The following is a 10,673-nucleotide window of genomic DNA, read 5'->3' on the forward strand; positions in this document are numbered from 1 at the left end:
AGAGCAACAGTGTCCAGACCCAGCGTGGCATGGTGTCACCAAGGGCGCATTGGCAGCATTGTGACACTGGCAGGGTGTTTGCCCTTGTCCCTTCACCTGAGTAACATGGAACAGGCAAAGGGGCCACCCTGGCGTGGGAATGGAACCACTGTCACCTCCTTTAACAACCTCCCCCTGTCCTGGCCCCTCCTGCACTGAGACCGGGCATCCCCAGAGCAATAAACCATGAGAGTACCCCAGATCCTGGAACCCCTTCGGGATGCAGTCTCCCCCGTCCTCTCTTAGCTGCAGCATCGCTAGGGACATCCTCAGGGACAACCCCCAGTCCCTTCTATGTCACCCCCTCCATGAGCTCCTTGGGGTCCAAGTTTTTCTACCTGAAGCTCAATCCCCTCCACCACCACCTCCCTCCCCCACCCCAAGAATGGAGATCCCCCACCCTGCAGACCCCAGTTTGGTTTAGGAAGGTGAGAAGGGTGGAGGGACAGCATGGGACAGCCATGGGCCACCACTGTTCCCTGGGGCTTGTTTTACATCGATGGCAAAGCTGCTTCCACAGTTATGCAGCTCCATAACCTGCCAGTTGCCACCATAGGCTCTGCCATCGCGTGGTGTGACAGTCAGCATGGTCGCATGGGGCCCAGGGAGGGGACACAGGGCTTTGGGGTCTGGGGGGGGCTGGCCAGGTGGGGATGGCATCAGCCCCAGGTTTTTAAGGTGACTCACAAAGGGGTGGGAAAAGCATAAAGGGGGACAACAGTGCTGCCAGCACAGAAGTGACGAAGCTGGGGCATACCACCAAGCCCAGTACCCCTGCACCAGCCCAAGCAGAGGGACTGTCCCCTCCTGCCTCAACTTCCCCAAGAGCTCCCAGCCCCCTGCGGAGGCGAGCGATACCCAAGCAGGCTGGGCAGTGAGTGGGGAAGGATTTATTGACTCACGGCTCGGGGTACATCACAGTTTGAGCTCCCTTCCCGCCTCTGGAGAGGACATCGCCTTTGACTTCCCGGGCAAAAGTGCAACGGAGAGGCTTCACAGTTTCATCCCTTTGGGAAAGCAGAACCGAGGCAGTGACAAATGGCAAACGCTACATCGTATGAAAAAATAATACAAACTCTTCTCTTTAAATATCTTACAGAAAAATGAACCTGAATAAAGAGCATGAAAAGCACCGCATGGTACAGCCCCCCACCACCCCAGGTCAAGGGCATTCACATCCCTGCATCCCTCTGGACCACTTGGTGCTGTCCCCAGGGATGTGCAGTCATGGATTAGCATGGGTAGCAGGGACATGAAGGCAGTGGCGACCAGATGGGTGCCCCCCATCCCTCATGGGTCCCTTGCTCAGCCGAGGGTGCTGGCAGTTCCCCAAGCCTTGGGTGCCAGCAAGGAGCAGCGTTAGAGGGGCTGGCCGAGGACAACGGCATTGCTACGAGCCTGGGAGGCAAGGGGCCATGTACCCCCACCAAAGGAACCCTTTGGAGGTCCCCTCCTGTGTTGCAGTGCAAGTTCATGGAAAGCCAAGGCACCACCGCGAGGCCGCGGCTCTGTTCGGGGCAGCCCACGGGGCATGTGCGGGGCCAATGGCCACGCAGCCCTGTGGGGCGAAGGCAAAGCAAGCCAGGGAGACACAAGGATGGTCCCCATGGTGTGGCCAGGCTTCTCCAGGGGTATCAGCTACAGCGTGCAGGGGCCATGCAGCCCCGGGGAGAGCCAGCTCCCAGGGACAGTGTGGGCAGCAGCAGGCAGCCCGTGCAGAGATAGGCTTGGGGGGCTCATCCAGGGAGCCCCAGGGATCCAGCCCTGGGGATGGTGACAGCCAGAGGAGATGCTGGCAGCGGGCACAGCTCCTTGTCCTGTGGTTCCAGAGGGGATGCAGGGGTCTATCGAGGGGGTGCAGGCAGCCCGCCCTCGCTCCGCCGGTGCATCTCCCCAAAGGCTCGGTCCAGCTGCTCCAGCTGGGAGCTCAGCGGAAGGTGGATCTCCAGATGCATATGGAGGGTTTCCAGCCACTGCTCCAGCTTGCTGAAAGACGGCCTGAGCAAGAAGAGGGGACACATCGCAGCCGTGCTGTGTCTGTTCCCCACCCTTCACTAGCCCCAGGGGTCCCCCAGGGGAGGTCCTCAAGGACTCACCGCTTCTCAGGGTCCAGGTCGCAGCAGCAGACGGCTATGGGGAAGAAACTGGGGGGACAAGCTGGGGGACAGTAGCGGTCCAGGAAGCCCCTGACATTGAGGCCGAAGTCAGTGGTGCGGGGCAGGTAGTCGGGGTCAGCGCTCACCCGGCCAATGATCTGGGGAAGAGGAGCTGGCTCAGCCCCAAGGGGGCACCCTAACTCCAAGAAGGGAGGGACCCCAAACATAAGGCTCCCAACCCAAGGGATGAACTCAACCCCAAGTGAGTACCCCAGCCCCAGGGGTACTTGCCTCACACAGGACAATGCCAAAAGAGAAGATGTCCACCTTCTCATCGTAGCTCCTCCCTGTTGGGTAGATGGGTCAGGCCATGCTGCATGTCCTGTGCCTGCACCTCTGTCCCCTGCTTGGGGACAGAGCCCTGGCTGGCCATATGTCCCCTCATGTTGCCAGACTCACCATTGATCATCTCTGGGGCCATCCAGTACGGGTTCCCCACCACTGTATACCGCTTCTTACGGTCCGGTTTCTTCAGGTTCTTGAGATGCTCAGGCTGGTTCTTCTCATCCACCATCAGCCGCGCCAGCCCAAAATCAGCCACTACCACACTCTTGTCCTGGGTGGAAGGAGAGGGGTGAGGCACGGGGGGAGCCACACAGGGGGCCAAGACCCCCACCTGGGCCTGGGGATGACACTGCTGAGGCAAGACTCACCTCCCGCACAAGGCAATTGTGAGAGTTGAGGTCACGGTGGATGATGTTCATGGAGTGGAGGTAGGCCTGTGGAAAGGATGGGCTGAGACTGGGACGCATCCCCGCCCTGTGTTCCCCCACCCACCCACCCATCTCTTGGTGGCACCCACCATGCCAGCAGCAATGTCCTTGGCGAAGCTGACCCGCTGGCTCCAGGGGTAGTGGCTGTCCTGGGGGCAGGAGGGGGAATTTGCCAAAGAGAAAGGAGTTCCCAAGCCCCACTGGGGCTGTGGGGTGGTGGTGGGCTGACCTGCCCCCACAGTGCTCACCATGCTCTTAATGAGTCCCCTCAAGGTGCCCCCCTTGATGTACTCTGTGATAAAGTTGAGCCTCTTCTCCTTGTACAGCACCCCGATGAACTTGAGGACGTTTGGGTGCTCCAGGCAGCGCATCACCTTCACCTGCAGGACCACCCCAATCCTGTGACACCCCAAGCACCCACCCAGACCCGCTGCTCACATGTTCTCCACTGAACAGGCAGGGCTGCCTGCACCTCATTGTGCCTGGCTACCCCTGCTTCAGGTGGTGTGTCCAGAATCCTGTGCCAGGGTGGGTGAGAACATGGGACAGCCTCATCCCCCGTGTCCCCCCAAGACTAGGGGGATCAAAGAAAGGGAACACTCACTTCTTTGAGGAAGGTCCTTTGAGTCTCCTCATCGAAGCGGATCAGCTCCTTCATGACCATCACTTCGCCCGTCTCCCGATGAGTTACCTGAAGGGCGCACGGGGGCTGAGTCACTGGGGAAAAGCTGGAGAAGATACCTCCCCTCCATCCCTGGGGAGCCAAGACCCTCATGCTCATGACACTTCTGGCCATCCAGCCCCACCTTGATGGCCTGGCCGAAGCAGCCCTTGCCCAGCACCTCGCCATGGATCAGGTCAGAAGGGCGGAAGATGCGATGGGTGCGGGAGACGACGCGCAATGACTGAGAGCGACCGATGTCCTTGTGCTGGGACGCTGGCGAACCTACCGAGCCGGAGCCTGGAGACTTGTCTGTGCTGCAGCTCCTCCTGCAGGATGGATGGACAGACGGTCAGAGGGTGAACCTTAAGGACGTACCCCAACAGGAGAGGCGGGCAAACTGGTGGCCTTACGTGACAGCCCGCTGGCGCATGGCACCAGGCTCCCCGCAGGCTGGGGGGACCAGGGAGCGCAGAGGGCTGCATGGGGCAGTCAGGGGGCTGCAGGCAAGCCCCGGCTCGCGGCCAGGAGCCTCGTGGGGGTCGTGCTCAATGGTCAGCTGGAGCAAGCGCGTGGTCTCCTGGATCAGCACGTCGATCTGGGGGCAAAGAATGATTGCGGTGGTAGTTTTGCACCGGGGAGGGGGGCTGGCTTGGGGCAAGGGAGAGCATACTTCATCCAGGGGCACATGGCCAATGGGAGTGCCATTGATCTCCAGGATGCGGTCGCCCACATGGATGGAGTTCTTCATGTCAGGGCTGATGCAGTCTGGATCCACCCTGCAGGGCCAACAGGCAGCAGGGCTCAGCCCCCAACACTGTCATGGGTGGGGATGTGCTGGGACACAGCCCATGAGCCACCCCCAGGCAATGGGGACAAGCTGCCACATCCTCTGCAAGTCACTTCTGTGAGATGTGAGCACTTGCGGCAGTGTTCAAGGCCAGGTTGGACACAGGGGCTTGGAGCAAGCTGCTCTAGTGGAAGGTGTCCCTGCCCATGGCAGGAGCTGGAGCTGGATGAGCTTTAAGGTCCCTTCAGCCCAAATCAGTCTGATTTTATGATTCATTACTGTCACAGTACCCATGAGCCACCCCTGCTAAAAAGGGAAATACAGGCACACTGCCCACAAACCACCCATGTATCACCCCTCTGGGACTGGGACACACAGTCACGGCACCCACAAGTCACCCCTGAGAGATAGGCAGTAGTAGATGAGGCCATTAGTGACATGGTTTAGTGGTGGCCTTGGCAGCGCTGGCTAACTGTTGGACTTGATGATCCTAAAGGTCTTTACCAGCCTGGTTGATTCTATGGGGACTTGCAGGCATGACGCCCATGAGCCACTCCTCCAGGAGTACCTCCAAGCCATCCCAAGAATACAGGGATTTGCCACCCCTCTACTCACAGTCACCCTGGTAGACAGAGCAATTCTAGCACATAACCCCCAAACCACCCTGATGGTCAGGGACACACCAGCACAGTCCCCACAAACCAAGCCCAGTAGCTGGGGACATGCCACCATGGTCCCCACTGGCCACCCCTGGCCAATGGGGACACTCCAGCCCCATCCCTCACCCTCCAACCCCGAAAGACCTCTGCAGGGTGGATCCCACCAGCAGAAGGGGCACAGGATACCCCCAGCCCTGGGGAAGGGACAGTGGCAGAGGGGACACAGACGCACTCTCGGACACGGACAGTGTGGGGGTGCTCAGTGCCACAGCCTTGGTCGATGGAGACAGAGAATCCACGTTTGCCGTCAGAGCAGGCAGGGATGGAGACGAGCGTGACGGTGTGTGGGATGCGGGAAGCCGGCGAATCTGGCAGGATCTGCTCGATGACCGGTGTCACCACCATCTGGTAGTAGCAGTGCCCACTGTGGGGCCAAGAGGAGGCCGGTGGGTGGGGATTGTGAGGGGACGTGTGTCCCCCAAGCCACCCTCCCAGGCTGGGACATACCAGTAGAGCTTGGAGCGCTCCACCAGCGCATAGGTGTCCCCATCACCGATGAATACGTGGCAATTGAGGCAGCTGAAGCACTCAGGGTGGTACTTTTGCTCCCCGGCCACCTGAGAGCAGACACCATCAGCCCCAGGATTCCAGGTATCTGGGGCACCCAGTGTGCATGCCAGGGCTTGGATAGTGCTAGCAGCACCCGTGGCTGCACCCATGCCAAGGGAAGGGCAGGCTGAGCCGTGGAGTGGTGGGGACAGCTGTACCATCAGGTTGGGGATGGCTATGCCACCAGGCTGGGGACAGCTACAAGGACATCTCCCCACCATCTGTGGGCCTTCCACCCTGCATCCCGGAGCCCCAGCATGGTGGCACACCCTCCAGGGTCCCTCTAAACCTGCACACCCTTCCCACCTCACCCCCTTCCTGGAGCTGAGTCGTGGGTCAGGGCTCTGTGTCTGTCTCCCCGATGTCCCCACTGACGCTCACCATGACAAGCCCCTTGGTGATCTGTTCAGAGCAGCCATGGCAGAGCTCCCCAAAGCGCACCCAGTAATCCTTCTTACAGTACAGGCGTCCATCCTTCTCGTAGTACTGGTGGGACAGGGAGGCCCCACACTCACAGCACCTGTGGCAAGGGACAAGGACCCCCTAGTCACCATGTCCCCCTTGTCACTATATCTCCATTGTCACCCCAGGGAAAAGCCAGTGTCCCCCTGCCCACCAGCCCTACAGCTCCCTGGGCAAGCTGTTTCCCCCACTTCTTTCCCTGCTGCAGGGCCACCACATCCATGTGTCACTAGCAGCGCAGACTGGCACTGCAGAGACACAGGGTTGAACAGGACAGAGGACGTGGAGCAGGGACATGTGTGGGGAGGGAGATGCCAGCCCTGCAACAAAGTGCCAGCCTGGTCATAGAGACACAGAGGGATGGGCCACCCTGGCTACAGACAGAGGGATGTGCCAGCCTTGAGGGTGCAGCACTCTGCGTGTTACTAGCATGAAGGAGGGGGATGCACAGTGAGGATGCAGAAGCTGCACTGGGGCCACGACTTGGGGGTGCAGGAGTGCACAGGGCTGTGTGATGGGAGGGTGCATCCAGGCATGCAGAGGGGGCTGTGAACTTTGGGAGTGCACAGGCAGGTGCAGGAGTGCTGTGTTGCATCGGGGGTACAAGGGGGTGCTCAAGGGGATTTGCTGGGGTACTAGAGGCGCTGGGGGGTGCAGGGGAGGGTGCAGGGGGGGCTGTCGGGGGGTGCACAGGGGTTGCACAGGGGGTGCAGAGGGGGCAGTCGGGGGGTGCAGGGGGGGTGCACGGGGACTGCCGCAGGCGGGGCCGGGTGCCGCGCTCAGGTGGTATCCAACCAATCAGGCGTGACGTCAGGACAGGGAATTTCCCCACCCCATGACATCATCGCAAGAGGACTCTACCGCCAGATCCAGGCCTCCCCCGCGCCAGGAGTCGGAGCAGAGGCGCAATGGGGGAGGGGTGTGGCTGTTGGGCCCCGCCCTCTTAACCCCCACGCTGCCGAGTGCCCCGATGGGGAGCCGTATCCCCCCCATGATGAGTGACATGGGGCTGGGGCCCACACTTCCTTCCACGGGGTGGTGGGCACAGGAGGAGGAGGAGGAGGAGGAGGAGGAGGAGGAGAGGAGAGGAGAAAGGTTTTTGCACCAGTGAGCCCCGTGCTGCCGGAAGCTGGTCTCCCATGGGGCAGCCGGGGAGTTGTGGGGGGCTGGATACAGCTATGGCCCCACAGCGGTTTCACTGCACTGACAGCCCATGGAGGGTGGACTCAAGCATCTCCCAGAGGGCCATAGGGGTGCAGCATCCATCCCAACCCACTCACTTGGCTCCGGAGCTCAGGATGTGGCTCTTCCTCAGTGCTGCTACCAGCATCCTCCACGGGACGTGATGGAGGGGACCACCCCCGTGCCCTGCTGTGCTCGACACCCCCACCCCCACTGGGACACCTGCAAGGTCCCAGCCACCCCTTGTGCCCCCCAAACCTGGGACCTTCCTCCTCGTCCTCTGCAGAGCTCCCACAGCTCAAGCTACTGGGAGTGAAAGAGGAAACAAGAGAGGGAGGGAGGAGGATGGGTGACATCAGCCCCACACGTCCCGTCACGGGTCATTGGGCAGGAAGGGACAGCAGTGGGGTGCAGGCAGTGGGGCCCTCTGCCAGGCTTTGCATCCCCCAGCCAGGCCTGCCTGCACCCTGCAGCTGTGCTCCTGCCAGCATTCGGGTGCATGTGACAGCCTCCTGTGTGTGGTCGTCAGGGCAGGAGTGGGATCTGCTGTTCCTGTCCCCGGCAGCATCCCGGTGTCCCCGCTGCTGTCCTGGCTGCACCGCGCGCTCCTACCGGAAGCAGTCGGCATGCCAATCCACGTTCAGCGCCTGCAGGTACTGCCCATCATAGATGCCCTGCCTGCAGCTCGCACACACCGGGAGGTCGGTCCCTGCGTGGAGGGGGGAACATAATGGGGACACGGCTGTCACCCTGCCAGCTACCCGCAGGCACAGCCCCCAGGATGTCCCTCTGTCCTTGTCGCTCCATTCAGGGTGATGAATTTCACCCCCCCGGCCCCCACCCATCAATCTTCTAACGGGGACAAGGTCGTGGTGACGATGTCCCCAGAGCTGGGGACAGGGCAGGGCCTCAGTGCCAGTCAGGTCCCGCTGTGCCAGGCCACCCCTGTACCCCGGGGACCTAATCGTGGGTGCCCATAGGATGGGGGGACACAGAGTGGTTGAGGGGCACGGGGTAGGATTGGGGACCTAGGGGTGCAACACAGAGGTGCTGAAGGGGAGGCAAGGGCTTAGCCATCACAGGGAACAGGCAAGTAGGGGGGTGCAGGGGTGATGGGGGGCTGGGGACAGCAGGACAGATGCTTGGGGTGCACTGAGACATCGCAGATGGAGGGAGGGGTGCTTAGTGCTTGCGGTTGGACATGCAGGAGGGGTGGGATGGGAGCGGGAGCACATACTGAGATGCAGGATGGGTGCGGGAGGGATGACAGGCGGCAGGAAGGGGGCAGAGGAGGGATGCAGGATGGGTGTAGGGGAAGATAAAGACTGTCAGACTGGAAGGGATGTGAAGGAGGGATCCAGTGGGACATAAAGCACATGGGGGAGACACAGAGGGGTGCAGGATGTGTGCTGTGGGATGTAGGGTGAATGGGGAATGGACGACAGAGGGGTGCAGGATGTGTGCTGGGGGATGCACGGTGTGCGGGGGGGACAACAGAGGGGTTCAGGATGGGTGCTGGGGTGGCAGAGAGGGATGCAGCATGGATGGGGTATATGATCAGTGCAGAGACAGCAAGGGGTGCAGGATGGGTGTTGGGGGTGGTCTGCAGAATGGAAAGAGGTGAGAGATGGGGGGGCTGCAGAGATCCTCAGGGTGTGAGGAGGGTGAGATGTGCTAGGGGTGCAGAGTGCATGGAAGGCACAGCAGGGATGTGGTGGTGCAGGGAAGGAGGCATGAGGCATAGGGGGGTAGGGATATTGGGGTGCAGGAAGGAAGGTGCAAGGTGTTTGTATGCTGCAGGGAGGGATGCAGGCTGGAGGGGATGTGGGGGGTGCAAGGTGTTTGTATGCTGCAGAAGGGATGACGGTTGGATGGGATGCAGCAGGGGGATGTTGTGGTACAGGGAGGGATGCAGGCTGGATGGAGGGTGTGGGCAGGGATGCAGTAGGGTTACAGCCTAAAGAAGTGGTACAGAAGGAGATCTGGGGGTACATGGGGGATGAAGGCTGAAGTGCAAGGGGAAATTTGAGAGTGCAGGGCAGATGCAGGTTGACCAAGGGGATGCAGGGTGGGGATACAGGTTGAATAAATAGGGGGTGCAGGAGGAGATTTGAGGATTCAGGCTGAAAAGGGGGTGCAGGGGGATGCAGGGGGCAATGTGGGCTGGATGAGGGGTGCAGGGTGGATGTGGGGGTGCAGGTGGGATGCAGGCTAGATGGGTAGAGCAGGGGAAAGATGCAGGCCGAACAGGGGGTGCATGGGAGATGCAGGGGGACAAGACAGTTGCAGGCTAGAAAAGGGGTGCAGGGGGGATGGCAGGGTGCAATGCGGGCTGGATGGGGAGTGCAGAGGGTGATCTGCGGGTGCAGGGGCACGTTGGCTGGCTGAAGATTGTGGAGAGGGTGTGGGGGGGATGCAAGCTGGATGGAGAGTGCAGAGGAGGGTGCAGGGGGTGCAGTCTGGGCGGTGAGAGCAGGGGGTGCGCGGGGCCGAAGGCTGGGCGCGGGGGGGGGGGGTCGCAGGGCCCAAGCGGCGACGGAAGCGCTGAGTCAGGCGGGGGAGGGGAGCGCAGGGGGTCACGCACCTTCGTCCTCTCCCATAGGCTCGTCCCTCCAGGTGCAGCACAGCAGCATCAACCTCATGCAGCCGCACTGCCCGGCGCCGCGCCAGGCCCTGCCCTCGCCCCCGCCCTCGCCCCGGGTCGGGTCGGGTCCGGTCCGGTCCGGTCCGGGTCCGGTTCCGGTTCCGGTTCCGGTTCCGGTCCCGGCCCGATCGGGCCCCGGCCCTACCGCTGCCGCTGCGGCTCCGACGCGCGGGGATGGCCCGGCGGGAGCACAGCGCCGGCGCGGCCGCGGGAGGGGCGTGGTCGGAGGGGGGGGGGTGGGGCCGAAGGGGGCGGGGCGAGCTCTGCTCTCTGACGTGGGAGGCGTGGGAGCCGTGCAGCCCGTGCTGTCGCGGCGGGCACCGTGGGAGCCCCGTGCGCTGGCCCGGCTGGCACCGTGCCGCGGGGCGCAGGCCTGGGACCCCAGCTGCCACGGCGGCGTAGCGGGAGGACGTCCCCATCCTCCCTGGGGATGTCACCATGGGGAGGGCACGGGTGTCCCCTTTATCCCCCGGGCTGTCACCATGGCGCAGCGCATGGATGTGTTCCTCGTCCCCTGGGCTGACACCAAGGGGCATGGACATACCCCTTGGTCCTCAGGCTGTCCGCATGGGACGTGGCATGCACGTGTCCCTGCATCCCTCAGCTGTCACCATGGGGCAGAGCAACCATCATCCCTGGGGATGTCACTGTGGGACAGGGCATGGATGTCCCTCCATCCCCAAGCTGCCACCGTGGGAACATGGGCACACCCCTGGGTCCCCAGGCTCTCCCCTCACCTACCCGCTGTGTCCTAGGTC

General features: G+C 62.1%; 1 protein-coding gene across 3 annotated transcripts; it reads right to left on the reverse strand.

Annotated features, from left to right (window-relative positions):
• Window positions 1–914: 914 nt before the first annotated feature.
• On the reverse strand, window positions 915–10,024 carry LIMK1 (LIM domain kinase 1). 3 transcript variants are annotated; one of them, XM_062632059.1, is made up of 16 exons: window positions 9,856–10,021; window positions 7,884–7,980; window positions 6,009–6,147; window positions 5,526–5,635; window positions 5,251–5,442; window positions 4,243–4,348; window positions 3,983–4,167; window positions 3,715–3,898; window positions 3,513–3,599; window positions 3,157–3,288; window positions 2,998–3,057; window positions 2,849–2,914; window positions 2,595–2,751; window positions 2,427–2,482; window positions 2,136–2,293; window positions 915–2,037 (listed from the first exon to the last, which is right to left on the reverse strand). In XM_062632059.1, the coding sequence occupies exons 1-16, from the start codon at window positions 9,911–9,913 to the stop codon at window positions 1,884–1,886; spliced, it is 1,941 nt and encodes a 646-aa protein (XP_062488043.1). In that variant the 5' UTR covers window positions 9,914–10,021; the 3' UTR covers window positions 915–1,883. The 3 variants fall into 3 exon arrangements, with proteins under 3 accessions (XP_062488043.1, XP_062488045.1, XP_062488044.1); XM_062632061.1 differs by lacking the exons at window positions 7,884–7,980; window positions 9,856–10,021 and adding an exon at window positions 7,370–7,496; XM_062632060.1 differs by lacking the exons at window positions 915–2,037; window positions 2,427–2,482 and having other exon boundaries at window positions 2,141–2,293; window positions 9,856–10,024.
• Between the last annotated feature and the right edge of the window lie 649 nt (window positions 10,025–10,673).

Source organism: Pezoporus occidentalis, unplaced genomic scaffold (assembly GCF_034315485.1).
Source record: "Pezoporus occidentalis ecotype Australia unplaced genomic scaffold, CSIRO_AGI_Poc_V1 ctg380, whole genome shotgun sequence".
Lineage (NCBI taxonomy): Eukaryota > Metazoa > Chordata > Aves > Psittaciformes > Psittacidae > Pezoporus > Pezoporus occidentalis.

What these genes read in the sequence shown, in the direction of transcription:
- LIMK1 (XM_062632059.1), bottom strand. Translation starts at nt 9,913, where the DNA reads ATGAGGTTGATGCTGCTGTGCTGCACCTGGAGGGACGAGCCTATGGGA. An exon ending in AAAGGACCTTCCTCAAAGAA is followed by an intron (nt 3,289 to 3,512) that starts GTGAGTGTTCCC and finishes GTGGTCCTGCAG; the next exon opens with GTGAAGGTGATGCGCTGCCT. An exon ending in GGGGACTCATTAAGAGCATG is followed by an intron (nt 3,058 to 3,156) that starts GTGAGCACTGTG and finishes TCCTGCCCCCAG; the next exon opens with GACAGCCACTACCCCTGGAG.